At 34.1% G+C, this 16284-nt stretch overlaps 2 protein-coding genes across 2 annotated transcripts in view; one reads left to right on the top strand and one right to left on the bottom strand.

The window, feature by feature from the left end:
- Positions 1-1130: 1130 nt before the first annotated feature.
- On the top strand, positions 1131-8262 carry LOC117113539 (28S ribosomal protein S9, mitochondrial-like; the record flags this gene model as incomplete). Its single annotated transcript, XM_033256899.1, is given in 9 exon segments — positions 1131-1275; positions 2057-2160; positions 2506-2679; positions 2795-2880; positions 3065-3140; positions 5166-5291; positions 5706-5857; positions 7347-7519; positions 7765-8262. Coding segments are annotated over 9 exon segments (1128 nt in total), but the record flags the coding sequence as incomplete, so codon positions are not given.
- Positions 8263-9401: 1139 nt separating this feature from the next.
- Positions 9402-16284, bottom strand: part of LOC117113538 (M-phase phosphoprotein 8-like) — a 13833-nt gene continuing 6950 nt past the window's right edge. Inside the window, exons 9-13 of the mRNA XM_033256898.1 lie at positions 15286-15437; positions 15010-15167; positions 14406-14533; positions 13124-13207; positions 9402-12973 (exon numbers count right to left, since the gene is read on the bottom strand). Coding sequence (XP_033112789.1) covers positions 12902-12973; positions 13124-13207; positions 14406-14533; positions 15010-15167; positions 15286-15437 — 594 coding nt within the window. The 3' untranslated portion in view covers positions 9402-12901. The remainder of the gene's footprint in view (positions 12974-13123; positions 13208-14405; positions 14534-15009; positions 15168-15285; positions 15438-16284) is intronic.

Below are 16284 nucleotides of genomic sequence, written 5' to 3'. Positions count from 1 at the left end.
CTATGTTTTGAATACAGTCAATAATAGGACACTTTTATCCAGTGGGTGGTGATACGGAGGTGGGGGGGGGGGAGAGCAGCTAGGGTAGACTGTACAACCACAATTCGTTGGGGAAAAAAAATATTTTCTACTAATAAAATCGATTTAATTTTTGTTTTTTTCAGGGTGGAGGTGGGCTTTGCCCATGGACCACTTTAGAAAAGTATTTGGCGACGCCCGAGCATGCCCTCTTTGTTCTCGTTGGGGACTTTGACAGCCCCATCTAAAACCTGGTGCCGCCGCTGCTCTCATCGGAGGCTAATTACTAAATACCTATGAAGCCATCAGTCTTTTGAGCCGCTCTATATTTTGATTCCTTTCTTGTTTAATTTCATTTTATATTTGTCCAATAGGCCTTATATATTTATTAAAGTATAGCGGCCTACTTTGAAATGTTATTCAAATAATAATACTAAATTGTCTGCCTAAAAATACAACAAATCAACAACTCACTGCGCCTATTGTTTATACGATCGATACAATACAAAGGGAACAAGACCATCATGATTTTAATAAACACAATAGTGTTGAAGTATAAGATGATTACTCTGACCACAACAAACATGCATTGCATTATGAAAAATCACCTATAGATGGCCCAGATCTTTTTTTCTTGACATTTCTTTCTTTTTCTGTAGGGAACAATGTTAAATAAGTTAGTTTTATTATACATTAATTATCTTGCTGATAAAACACACAAGTTTGGGCGGGAACCTAACACTGACAGCAACAGCACAACAATAGATAGACAAACGATGAACAAAAATACTGTTTGTGAATACATTCAAAGAGACCAGGAAACAATAAACAACCGAAACAACAGCACCTAGCTGGGTTGTATAGTTTTTGCGAAGGCCCAAGGTACAACTTGATCTAATGGCCCTAACAAACCTTTAATTTGTATCACTTTTTGTGATTCCAACCGGCAATTTAGTAGAAAGAAGCGTGTACGGTTAAATAATGCATGTGAGGTCTCTGCCGGCATCGCACAACAGAGAAATAGACCGGCAAAATAAGTATTTTGGCACACTTGCTGGCGCCGGCATAATAAACACTGCCATTTGTTTATTAATTTTTTTTATTATATACAGACATTCTTAAACACAATATCTGTAAGATATTCTCAAGCAGCTTTAGATGATGGAAAGGACAAACCAAATGTAGATGATGGAAAGAGCAAGCCTAGTGTTTTGTCAGCAATGATGGCTGCAGCAAGAGATAGACGGACAGCATTTGGTAAGTCCCAGTCTTGTTCCTTATGATGACATAATTTATGTTGAAATATTAAATCCCGACACGATGGCGTGCATTTCGATACTTGGAGTATGTATAATACTATCTTATCTGAGATTAATCAGTGGACCTTTCGTTTTCCAGACTTGTTTCACCTTCAAATTCACTCTATTGCTATTATAACATTATTTTACACAATTTATCATATGTAAGAAGCTTGACATGACTTAAGGAAAGGTACTGTATTGTGGAAAATGCAATATTATTAAACTGTATCAGAAAATTGACATGGGGTTCACCAATAAGTTTTACATAAAATAGTATGAAACAAACTCCGAAAAAAGTGATACAGCCATTATTGATTCTATATTTCAAACTTTTAATATTAGTTCATCTTCCTGAATATAACTAATAAAGTTCGAAATATAGAATCAATAATGGCTTGTACTGTATCACTTTAAAGAAGATTGATTGTCTCATAATTTAGCCTGTGGCTACTATTTTAAAAATTTTAAATATTTTTGATGTACTGTATGTTTATATTTTGACTAAATAAAGGCCAATTATAATAATAGTGGGAGAGATCAGTCTTGCATCCCACCCCATTGCAGTGTGGAGGTAAATTTGGCAGAGCTTTATTGAATTGATAGGTTTTTGTATATATGTGCTAAATGATATTATTTCCAAAGCATTTTCCCAATTATTCTATACATACTACTGAACTTTTCACTTATGTCTAAGAAAACAACTTAATTAGTTTACCCTACGCTATTACTCTTCACAGATGCCCTTATCCAGAAAGAGGCCACAGCATATGAAAAGGGAAAGCGCCACCTGGCGAATATGATGGGTGAAGATCCAGAGACATTTACCCAGAAAGATGTTGATGTGAGAAATTTAATAGGCCCTACAGACCTCTATGATCTTTAGCAGCTTTGATTTTTAAAAATTAGAATTATAATAATAATGTAAAGACATTTGTTAATTTGGGACCACAGAAAAGTGCTCTTTAATTGGAAGTATTTAATTGAAGGGAGACCTGTATTTGTTTACCTTTATAAAAAACTTGTCTTCATTAAAAAATTATTATTGAATAAGAAACCAAAGTGGGTGTGTTTCTCACCTTGAGGTTGGATTTACAGCAAGTGAATATTAGTATTTTCCACAGGTACAATACATGTTTTTGAGCCATTGCTGATTTCTTCCTGTTTCTTTTTTTTGTTCAATTGATAGGATGCTATTCGCTACTTATTTCCATCTGGTTTATTTGAAAAGAAAGCTAGGCCAATGTTGAAGCACCCACTGGAGTACTACCCTCCCCAAAAGGCAGCCCAGTTCGGCCCTGATGGAAGGCCATATGAATGCTTATTTTACACTGGCAAAGCAAACTATTACAACCTGATGCATGTAAGTGAGCATGTGTACTGTAGACCCTGTAAATTGTGCTAACTCAACAAAAGTATAGTTATATCATGGTTATATCATCTCTTAATTTGTCAACTTATCTTGCTTTAATTATCAGGAATGTGCTAACCAAATGAACAAACTTATTAAATATGAAGACCAAAAAATTGCCCAGGGAATTCTAGAACCAAATATTGAGCAAGTGTAAGTATTGAATAAGATGTTCTTATCATTTTTTTTAAGGCCAGCTGTACTAGAAACCTCAGATGTGTGACAGGTTTGTAAAAAAAAACTGCATGTATCACATTGTGATTTGGTTTCTAGCCTATTACTTTTTATACATATCCTATGATGCATAACTTAAAATAGAATTTAATTACGCTTACAGGAATCTAACTCGAAGTGAGTGGATTGATAAGAAAGCTTTGGAATTAAAAATTGTGGAGAATATCCGTGATGAAGAGGTAATTATTTTTTTCATAATATTTAATTATTACTAGCAGTTTCTAATAGAAAGTAAAATGCTGCGAGTATGCAATTCATTCATGTAAATACTAATAGATACTTCAGTACATATAAGGCTGTACTATTTTTAGTTTCAGTATTAAAAGTTGGTAGAAATGTATGATTTGGTGGCTTATAAGAATGGATTTCAAAATTTTGTTTACAATGCTACAAAACAACATAATAATATACTAATAGACATGTTAGTAGTTGATCTTGTTTTATTGTTAACCACAATATGCTTCACAGTATTTAAATATGTTAAAAAAAATTATTCAAAATAGCCTTCACAGTATTTAAATCTGTTTTAACAGAAAAATATTTAAAACTTTTTAATATTTTCTCAATATTTAAAACTGCTTCAAAAAAGTGGCTAAATGCCTCACAGAAATTAAATCTGTTTAAAAAAAATGGTTTATACATATCGTGCTCCTCAGTATTAAACTCTTTAAATAAAATAATGCTTTATCTACAATATGCTTTTCAATTTTTTAAATAAATGCTATATCCACAATATGCTTTTCAGTATTAAATTTTTATAAATGCTTTTTAATATTTAAACTTGTTTAAACACTACAGTGTTTAAACCAGTTTCGAAATAGTATCTTCATCGGGTAAATGACCATCAGATCATTTCGTCATCGGCCGATGACATGCACCCTCTGTTGGTATTTTAGGTATTTTCTGCGGGGTCCTCTGTTCCCTTGGTTGGTGTAGAAGGTCATCGTAATTATGTGATAGCTTGTAGGCTCCTTTTCTCCATTTATCTAAACGAAAACATGCAACACCATCAAGCTCTAAACTGACAATGACCTGGATTGTGTGCAACCACCAAAAATCTGCAAACAGAAGTATATGTTTAAATTAACATAAGATTGAACCACAACATTTGTAACCAAATTAACACATAAAAGCTGTTTTACTAACATATATATTCAATATAATTATAGATTACTATTATGTACTTTATGAGATATTTTATTAGATGTTGATTTATTAGTAAGATATTTGGATATCAATATACACCTACCTCCAAATATTATGTTAGGCCTAGAAGAGACTAGCAAGGCCTTCAGCCTATAAGCCCAACCATAACTAGCCTCAAATACTCATAAACAGGACACAATCACACTCTTCTAGAAACATCACTAATATGATGACCATAATCAACAGCATTAATTAGGCAATATGGACCCATAAGTGTTTGAAAATACAGTACTTACCAAATCAATTTCACAGGACACATGTGAAACTGACAAACCAACTATATACATGTGCAACCAACAATCTGCAAACAAAAGTACATGATTGTGTAAATTAATGTAAGATTGAAGCGCAATATTTGTTAACAAATTCACACATAAAAGCTGTTTTACTAACATATTCAATATAATTACCGATTACTATTATTTTATTCGATATTTTATTAGATGTTGATTTATTAGTAAGATATTTGGAGATCAAAATATACACCTACCTCCTAAGTATAATCATAGAAAAAACTATTTATCGCTACAAAATTACAATATGGCGTCTATGATGAGCCTGTGGCCACATACACACATCAAAATAATCTGGCAATTTCTAATTAATATCAAATATAAAAATAACACTGTTCGTTTAGACACCTAAGCCTAGTTTACAATTTAGCTTCTGCTTTATAAACTTTGTATCTCTATCCAGGGGCATATCTAGGAAGTTATATACTTGCACTCCCAGTCGTTCCCCATTGAAAATGGTTGAAGCAAAAAATCATGCTTATGTAGTTAAAAATCACCTAATTTTGCAAGCTCGTGGCCCTCACCTAACCATCGAGCCCACCTACTTCAATTTTGACCCCCACATTTTGAGACTCCTAGATATGCCTCAGTCTCTACCGAAATCCAGCCATTGTTGTTTCCAACAGGATTGTTGTTTTCTAGCACTTTTCAATTTATACACTGTACATACAAGTTTTTGAGGTAATTGAATATTGTTCTTTTTAGTATGAGAGGTTCATTATTATGATGGAGAGGCTACTACAGCAGCCATATGCTAAGCAAGCTGAGGCCTTTATACTGGAATACAGAAAAGAACTTCATGCCATACTCAACAAAGAGGTTATACATGAGGTACTGTTTTAATCAATGTATATGTGCATGTACTGTATATAAAATTATTCAAAATTATATACTGTAATCTTTGGTTGAGTTTTCCTCAATATTATAATATACAAATATTTACTTGGTTGAGAGGCATGGTTCAAATTATAGCCTGAGGTGATCTGGAGGTTGTCCTATATCCCAAGACGAAGTTGAGGGACATAGTACAGCTTCCAGATCACCAAGGGCTATATTTTTGAAAAATGACCTGATTAAAACCCAGTAAATATTTGTTAAATATTGTAGGCATTAAAGGGCATGGGTGGAACTATTGCTCGGCTTTTAACCAATCAAATGCCTGGAAACTATGTTGTCTGTATATGAAAATGTATATAAATACTGCCTTTAGGTATAATATATTGTGTGGCATTTAATTTCTTTCAGCTTCAGTATGACGACAATGGTATTGCATTTAGTGAAGCTGTAGGTCAGCGCAAGTCAACCAACGCCAGGGTCATTATTAGAGATCAGGGGTCAGGAAAGGTCACTGTCAATGATAAACCAATCCTTGAGTATTTTCCATCTATTCAAGCTAGGTAATAGTAAATATATGAATAACACAGGCTATATGAATAGTCTTATATTTGTCAGTAGGACTACAGTAGTTCTAAAATGCAAAAACCATGCAAAGCATTATGAGATTGGAAAAAGACAGTTATTATACACCATTTTATTAGGGCTATTTTAAAACAGCGGCAACAACGTCTCACAACTCACTGGGGAACATCCAGCAGCCTAGCTTGAGCAAATTTCGTTTTTCCAGACACATCTTTGTTTTGAGTACTTCGACAACTAAAAACACTGCAGGATTTATGCACCCCTTGTTTTTTGGCATTTTTTTTTCAAAGACTAGCCTAGGCTTCTACAACAACCAAGGCAATTCAACAGAAGGACGCACATCTCCGCTCTCGAACATAGCGCGTGCGTACAGTCCTTTGATCTTTACTGTGGCATCGACAATCCGATACTAGTTGCGAGTACAGCCGTCAATTAATAGTCTATGCGTGCCATACGTTTTATGGTGTTAGTTACTATTTTATTAATTTTGAGTACTTCGCAATGTCTGTTACATTTTATTTCTTTTGACTGCGAGCTTGATAAATGCTTCTATAAACTGCAATTTGATTTGTAAAAATTGACTAAGAAAATGAAAAGTTATAGCAATTGAAAATTTACAAATTTTATAAAATTTCATGTTCTCGTGTAACATTAAACTGTCATTTTGACAATGTTTGACTAAGGTGCACAAAACGAACATTTGAGTAGATACAGAAAATTTAAAAGCCTTTGTAATCACCGTACGATGCAATTATCATGGCAACTAACACGCTTGTGAGTAATTCGTCACACGCTGACGGTTAAATGGTTTGGTGCTGTGATTTTTGTGACGTTCAGCGTGTAGGGACCCGCGGCCCCTAGAATGTCGATGCCAGAGTTACAACCTTTGATGTCCCGAGATGTACGTCCTGCTGTTGAATTGCCTTGCAACAACAAGGTTGTGCAACAGTCACAGAGCACAGACAAATGCTGGTAACTAACTAGAGTGAAATGCCTAGGCCTCTGGATGTCCCCAGTGGTTTTCAGAAATTTTCTTTTCAAATTTAGTAAAAATTGTGTATCACCGGTAGCATGCCAGTGATTGTTGTGTTGCCGTTTCTTAAGCTCTGTCTACGCACCAAAACACTTTTGTATGCCCATATATAGTCATGATGTGCCTATATATGGTCATGATGTACCCATATAGTCCTGATGTGCCCATATATAGTTATGATGTGCCTATATGGTCATGATGTGCCCATATATAGTCACAATGTGCCTATATAATGGTCATTATATGTGCCTATATAGTCATGATGTGCCTATATATTGTCTAGTACTGTACAGAGCTTTTAGACAAGATTTCTATGTAGATTATGGCCTGCTTAATAGAGGGTGTATTAGGCTTTTAGTTTGTACAGTATTGTTAAAATTATCATAGAATTTTTTTTTTTTTCATATGGTCATTTTTGTTTTTTATCCTCACAGGCTCTCAATCATGTTCCCATTCCAATTTGTTGGCATGCTTGGCAGATTTGACACGGAATGTTATGTAGCTAAGGACGGCGGTAAACAGGGCCAGGCTGGGGCTGTGCGACTTGCAGTCTCACGTGCATTGCAGAGTTTTGTTGATGTGGACAAAATAGAACAAATGCGACAAGGTGAGTGCTGGAAAGCAAAGTGGCAAGAATGGAATGGACCTGAAATAACTTAACGACCGACTAATTAGAACAGGGCTAAGCACTTGTCCCACAGAAACGTACACAGTTGCCCCACAAATGCACGTTTGTAAGACCTTAGCCACAATGATCAAAGTGTGGGGTTTGATGTATTACATATTTCATCTTTATCAATGAGTTATTATTTTTCTATTTATTTTAGTACATTTATTTCTTTATATTTTTAGCTGGTCTATTGACTCAAGATCCCAGGGTAAGAGAAAGAAAGAAGCCAGGGCAAAAGAAAGCAAGAAAGAAGTTTACTTGGAAAAAGAGATAGTAGAAAAGACAAATTGTGTCCATGTATAAATTTGTGTAAATTCAGCTAATATTAATATTGAACTAGTCATGGTGCCCCGTGTCAGTAAAATATTTTCGCTCACTAAGTGTCCGAGGTGTGGATAATATCCCAACTAAATAAATCACTGAAAATTTCAACTACTGAGTACCAGACTGTAAAATAAGGTCTGAATATATCCTCCATGCAAAAATTAGGCCGATTTCTGCGCAGACTTTGCAAAAAATTAGACTTGACCTATCTCTTACTATATAAACATGTACAGTATGATACATTGATTTTCTGCACAAATTTGAGCTAGTTTGTGGTGTATCATCCGCGCAATTAAAATACTTCACAGTATGGATTGACTATTCAACCATAAATTAACTTTTGTTTTCAACAAAAATTGATTGTGCATTGTCATTCATTTTTGATATTTAATTAGTTGAAGCCTCTCTGAAGCTCCATCAATTGTTTGGGCTAGGATTTGTGGCTCCTCGGCTGACTGGGAGCTCATGAGCGTTACACTAGTTCAACTCATAAATTTATGAACACCTTGAGTTAACATGAATACAACAATACAGTTGATATTTTATTTACAACTAGTGAACCATAAAACCTGTGATCTTTACATGAACAATTTTTCAATGCAACACTAGAAGAAATTAAAGACATATTTCAATTGAGATTAATACATTTCTTTCATTTTAACAAGTGTACCATAGTGGATGAGGTTTATAATGTACAGTACTCTTATGTACACAAAATAATACCACTTAAGGAAGTACCAGTCTCCCCTGATATACTCTTTTAAATGCATGTACAACAAAGTACAGTACATCATTGAAATGCACACACAACACAACACCACACAAAAACACACAACAACTTATTCTAATTTATGTTGTGTGTGCATTGAAATGCACACACAACATAAATTAGGATAAGTTTTGCCTTCAGTGACTTCACAATAATTTCCAAAAACCTCAATACACTAATGTCAAGTAATTGTTTTAAATAAATTCACAAAATAAAAAGAAGTTATTCTTTATTTTAAAAAAATCCCAATATTTTCATTTCAGTCTGTTTCATTTCCTTGTAAATGAAAGTAGGTTATTCTTTTTTTAAATGAGAACAGAAAAACATTTTCCTTACCATTTAACAAACACATACATTACATTCCTATATTTTTGTGTACAGACCTATACAATGTAACTTGGCTGGTAATCAATTCATACTGTAGATATGTCAATCAACACCTAGAAAATGAAGCAGGCACACACTATAAGATTTTGTATATGCAACAGCGTTCATCAGATATATCTGATCAAACATTATATAGCACATTGTCATTGACGTCACAATACCACATAACACACCCCTCCATTACTAAAGCAACAGTACAGAGTGCCTCCTAGATTAAGCCCATCTTCATATCTTGTTAGTTGGTCAATCCATTTAAATGGTATATTCGTCTGTTCAGTAACAAAGGGTGTCGTAATAATTAGAATACTAAAATTAGTATTCTAATTAATAATTTCTCTATGCAGAAAATTACTTTTTTATTTTGTCAAACAATGAACAAATATTAAATCTGATCATGTATGCCCGGTTTAACACATTGCTAACGAATTGCACAGAAATGTTATAGAAAGTATTAAACTGCAAAAAAAAATCAAACCTACGTATGAAGTATAAATTTCATTAAAAAATAATTTCTAAAAGTGGCAAAAACCATTCTAACAACAACGTAATCCAATAAATGTTAAAAAAATACCAAAACATTCCCTTAGCTGAAATATATAAAATATCTACAACTACATTATTTAATTCAATGTGAGTATTATGGGATTTAAGAGTACATTAATTCAAAGTCAGCAATTGGTAAGAGGCAATCCATCGCATACCAGGTGGTCAGTTACGCAAATTAGTTTTGATAATTACTTTGCAAAACTCAACTTATTACAGCAACATAGCATTTAGTGTTTCACTAAAATTACATACTGTACTATGTAGATATTTTAATAAAATCATTTATTTAAAATAGGCTACTAAAAATATTTCCTGTGAATCAAATAGAATATAGTAATTTGAACAACATATATACTGTATTTTATATCTACAATCTTGCAATCAAATAATATCAATTGTGATATTATCGATATTGTAAGCATATCGTAATAATCAATATCTACTATCTTTGAAAACAGTTTTGCTCTGCAAAAAAATTCATTTTCTCTAATGTATACAATTCGAATCAGTAACATGGAATTAATTTTACAATTAGATTTTGTGAACCCGCATTAATTTTGTTTTCATCCCCTTGGCTTGTACAGCTGGCAAGATGACGATGGGTTGCACATGGTGTAATGACATCACCTCTTGTTAATTACACGAGAGAAGTTGCAGGCCATAGAGATTTAGTTAAGAACATGAAAAGAAAATGTGGAAGGACCAAGGAGATGGGGAGTGGGATGTAACAGGAATTCATTAAGGGCCTATGCCAGGGCTGGACCCGCACCCCCTCCCCCCTTGGAAAGTTTAGAAAAAAAGTAAAAGAATTAAAGAAAAAGAAAATAATTGATTGCCCTAAACGCCTCAGAGGTTATTTTCAGGCATCTAAAAACCACAAAGTTCGCGCCCACACCCCCACCTCCTAGTAGTAAGGTAGTGTTATCTCGATCACGGACCCCCCTTTGGCCCCCCTCCTTTTTCCTTTGTCTCTAAGCGTCAGTAGAATGCAAGCCAAAACAGGAATGATTGACTGATGATACAAACACTCTTTAAGAATTGCTACCTACTCACCTACTCTTTAAATAAACTACGTACAATATACCATATGATTTGTTTTGATATAATTAAGCACATGTGAAAAAGCGAAAGGGCTTACTTGCAGATCCCTTAGTCTAGACAATCACGCTGAGGGTTAAAATTACTGATCGCATGCATAGTTCATTATGGGACTGTGACTGCCTCATTCAACAATTCTTTACATTTTATAAGCTACATTCAGTGTAAAAGCCCTTCAGCTACATAACACAGCAAGTGGGGGGGGGGGGATGCTTCACAAATGAGCATTGTGTACAGTGAGATCAACCTGACTTTTAAAGCTCAAACATATTACCATACAATGAATATAATTATTATACAAACCACTAGAAACATATAAATTTATCACAATTTCTAAGTACTGTATTTTTAAGGAGTTGTAAGCTATATAATAATGAATACTCTATGTATGTTACAATCATTCATTAACACTTGATAAGTACATAATTAATCCAAACTGCATCATTTTTTAGAAGTTTTTTCATATGTAAACTGATTTGGATTACTTCTACTACTCGACTTCCACAAACATATAAATCTGGAATACAAACTGGAGCCTGGAAATTTTTCAACAGTATAAATTGGCCTGGTCATGAACATTAATAGTTAATACTGTACACACAACTCATGAATATTAATGATAATTTTGAGTATTAATGAATATTCATCACATGAATAGCACCATTTGCAGCATGGATTTTTAGGGATGTAAACCATTACAAAATAATGGGTTTTATTTTTTTGTGTTTTATGTTATATACACTTGCTACAAAATCAGAATTCCTTAATTAGCATCATTTGTACAGAATACAATATCAATTTTATTGAATAATCAATCATACATTTTATTAGAATTTTAGAATTCCAACAAAAACAAAATTCATTTAATTATATTTTTTCTTATGCAGCAAGCTAAAATCAATGGCAGTTAATTCATTAAAATCACATGAGACTATTATCAACAATAATGGTGGAATTTTACAGATGTCTTGTGACACGTACATAACTCAATGAATTTTGTGACATTTAACCTGTTTTTATGTTATTTCCATCACTGAATATATAAAATATATTTAAAACATTAAAGGACAATACCACTCCTACTGTTACTTAATACCCCTCTACTGTTGTTATTGATAACCATGACATTATTAATATCCCATGGCTGTCTAGGATATCAGCTCCTATTTTTTGTTTAATCAATAGGTTTACAGCTACTGTAATAGAAGACAAACTTATCACTGAATAATGCAATAGGAATCAGGGGAAAAATCTATATTCTCCCTACATGAACTTCTCCTTTTAAAGAAGTATTAACAGTATGCATAATCTCATTTTAATTACATGAAAACGTCTAACAGACCTTTTACTCCATCTAACATTAATTCTATTACTAGACTAGCATTACTATGAAAATATTGTGAGCATCTGATTAAAGATGATTCAACCTTAGTTTTATATTTATTTATATCATTATTTTCAGTGATGAATATAAGAACCAGGCACCTGCCTAGTATTATTTTTTCTTTTCTAGGTAAATATAGAATATTACAGTTTTCTCACACACTGTCTAATACTTGTAGTTTGAGAGCATTTGACTTAATGCAGCTAGAAGGCAGTAGTGGCCTTAATATTTTTGCAGCTAGAGGGCCACTGCCTTGATGATCTTACTTGCAGCTAGAGAGTGGTTGCCATAATCATCTTACTTGCAGGTAGAGGACAGCCTCCTCAATGCAGCTTTTTGCAGCTAGAGGGCCGTTGCCTTTATAATCATACTTGTAGCAAGAGGACAGTTGCCTTATGTGTGATCTTACTACTTGCTTTGAAAATTATACTTGTAGCTAAGTGACAGCTTTAATGCTCATACTTGCAGCTTGAGGGCAGTTGCCATAAATTTGATCTTCCTAGCATGTAGTTTACCTGAATTATCTTTCTTGAAGCTAGAGGGCAGTTAAGTTTGAGAACCTTGCAAAATAGAGGATGGTTGCATTTGATGAACTTGCAGCTAGAGGGCGGTTGACTATAATGCAGCTAATTGGCAGTTGCCTTACACAACCTTACAGCTATACAGTTGCCTTTGGTGGTCTTGCAGGTAAAGGATGGTTGCCTTTGATGGTCTTGCAGATAAAGGATGGTTGCCTTTGATGGTCTTGCATCTTGAGGTGATTGGCTTTGATGGTCTTTGATGATTGTATTTATAACTAGATCATATCATATTATGTTGGTATAACAGTATTTGGTGTTTGGTTTAGTACTTGAGCTGAGTAGGCACAAACAAGCAGCCGATCCTGAAAAAAAAAATTAATATTTATGAAAAGCAAAAAATCATAAGATTTACATACAATTATAAATTAACAATATTCCTTTAAGATTAGCAGGAATTTAAGAGCTGTGGCTACTTAGCCACAGACTGGCATATAGCCAAACTCAATACTCACGTTAGTATGAGGAGCACTTAGAGTATGGATCTGAATCTTATTGCGTCCTTCAATTGGCAGGAATGACATAATGAAATTATTATTCTGCAATGTAAAAATACATATGTAAGAAACATAATGAATTTCTAAAATATAGGCTATGAAAACAGATAAAAATATGTTTTATGGACCTTTCTATCGTGTTCGTTCTAGTTTTTAGATCGCCAAATTGTGTTGTTTACATGCATTTCGTGATCATCTAGCATTCATGATGTCAATAATATGTTGATACCAACACTCTTGTTTATTCGTCATCGTCCCAACACTCTTGTTTATTCGTCATCGTAAACATGTGCGCACAATCCGACAACACTTGTGTTGGTAGTTCTTTGTTTTGGTTAGGTTTATTACTTATTTTATTTATTTATTTATTCACCAAAACAACAGTCGGAGTTATATACGTCCAATTTATTTTTAGATGTGGATAAGAGACAGGTTGGATTGTTTCCAGCTAGAGGGAAACTTTCCAGTAGTCAGGGATTTGTTGAAAATATTGCAGACAGGAACTGAAAGAGGCTTGGCACACACCTTTAAAACATGGTTACTCAGTTCATCGCACCCAGATGCTTTATAAGATATTACAGAAGAAAGCGCTTTATAAACTGATTCAGGCTGAATAACTGGCAATGCCAATATATCTAGTGAAGCTTCAGGGAGAGCTAAATGCTAGTCAGTTATTGACAAATCTTTTTGAAAAACAGAATGAAAATAAGAGTTAAACAAGAGGGCTTTGTCCTTAGCATTTTCCGCGACCTTGTCCCCGTAAGTCATTACAGAAGGATAAGAGGACGACTTTGTTTTTGTCTTCATCCAAGTCCAGAAACGTTTTGGATTTGTTTTTACGTTGTCGGACAAGGTATGAATATAAAGAGAATATTTCTTTTTTGCCAAAGTTTTAAATTGTTTCCTGGCTGTATTGAATTCGTTTTTATACTGTATTAGTTCATATTTTTTCCACATTCGAAAAAAATGTTCCTTCCGCCTCAACACGGCAATAATATAGTGATTAATATAGCAGAAATTGTAGAAAGGATACGGCTATTAATAAATAAATACAACAAATTTGATTTTATAAAGAAAATATTGGACTTTTTTTACGGCATTAATTGGTCGATGATAATGTTATCAGGAGCAAAGACCATTTGTAAAATCGACTATTCGTAAAATCGACATTCGTAAAATGGATGATTTACTGTATATGGTGTGTATTTATGCTAATTACAAAGCTTATTTGAAGACTTACTGGCATAAGAGATGGAAGAGGTATGCCATTCATGAGGACCTCTCGAACGAGGCATGCACCTTCCAGACGGCAATTAACACTGTACGCATTGAACTTTGCATGGATGAGAAACAGAAGAATTCCACAGTCTAAAAGAAATGTTTAACACACATATATAATAATAATAATAATGTTTTGGTTTATATAGCACCTTATCGAAAGCTTGTCTCAAAATTCATTACCTTGGTTTTTTAAGGTATGCGAGACATGTTTTATATAGTTATTTGGTATTAATATAGCACTTTTCCATTAGATTACGCGAGGTGCTTTGTTGTTGCCATATTGGTGCAGGAGCAGGCAATCTCACCAGGTACCCATGGTGAAGAGAAGCAATGGAGATATAAAGTGCCCTGCTTAAGGACACAAGAGAAGTGCACAGCGAGGTATTGAAACCCCCACCTAGACATTGGGAAACCAAACCGTTCCTGCTTCTAGATATTGTGTAATAATGGCCAAGGTGTTTTTGCTAACTATCATTAACCATTCAGTAACTCTGGGCTTACAAAAACTTCTAGGCATTCAGAAACATGATAAAACAGTTAATAAAACATGTTGTATTCCTCACCATGTTTGTAGATATAGTAACTGGGGTTGAATTTGAGGTAGAGTGTATTCTCGGTCGCTTCACGAGGTCTGATGATCTGCAGAGGCAGTACAAGCGTCTGAATCGTAGCAATCCCCTTTAAGTAGTCATTCATAGTCTGTTGTACACTTTTGGATAATCTACAATTTTAAAGTAAACTTTCTATTTTATTAACTTTTGAGTGTTGTTAACTTAAAATGATTTTTGTTTTTGATTTATGCTGGAGAAGAAATATAAAAATTTATCATCATCTCATACCTGTCAACATGCTGCTTAATGACATCTTGAACATTATGATTGTTGTTAAGGATCGGGCATCCTGTTGCTGAGTTAGTTCCTGTGACAACGGTCCAGTCTGCCCCATTTAGCAGCAACAGCTCAGCTACTGATTTAAATCCTTTCTTACATGCCTGTGACAAAATGAACAAATGAGTTAACTTTAGTGACTATCAAATACTTAAGCCAGACACTTACTGCATCATATGCAAGACGAATCCAACTCCACTCCCAGTAAGAGCTAGACGATGCGATGCCGTCTGCTGATTGTCTGCGGCAGTCGGAACAGATGAGGCATGTCATGGCAAAATGGTTAAGTTGTCATACAGACCAGTATTGAGTAAAGGAGCTATAAAATATGTGAGCTCCAAAAATTGCCTAAAAATCCAATTATTTTTTTTCACTATAGATCAACAGTTTAATGTCTTATTAATCATGTCCCAAAGTATTAGTTCTGGAAGTGATCAACAAATCGTTTATTTAATGTTATTTAGATAGTTAATTCTATTAAACAATGTATGCACAAATAACTTTGGAAGGCAATTACAGTAGAACCTCGATTTTACGTACGATACGGGACCAGAGGGCGTACGTAAATCGGGGGATTCGTAAAATAGAGGTTGGGTTAAATTTGTGGTAACCTTTGACCTAATACGTACGTAAAGCTCAATAAACGTATGTACGACGAACGATGATACCTAGGCTAGACCTAGCCTCTAGGCCTACGAATAAAACCATGTGTTTAGTGTTTTTATTCATCACTTTACGATGTCATAATAAAGTGTTCAAATAAAACCATGTGTCTAGTGTATTAATTCATCACTTTATATCTTTTATTTAACTACATTAAAGTACATGAAAATATTGTAAGATTACCTAACGACAAAGGTATAACTTGGGAATTCCCCTTCATGCCTATTCTAAACAACAGAGATGTGGTGTTGTCTGGGCCTGTTGAGACAAACTAAACCCATGTGCGCT

The sequence above is a fragment of the Anneissia japonica genome, unplaced genomic scaffold, assembly GCF_011630105.1.
Source record: "Anneissia japonica isolate Jap-2015-1 unplaced genomic scaffold, ASM1163010v1 scaffold287748_len1686314_cov196, whole genome shotgun sequence".
NCBI classification, from domain to species: domain Eukaryota; kingdom Metazoa; phylum Echinodermata; class Crinoidea; order Comatulida; family Comatulidae; genus Anneissia; species Anneissia japonica.
This window is presented reverse-complemented; position numbering and strand designations above follow the sequence as displayed.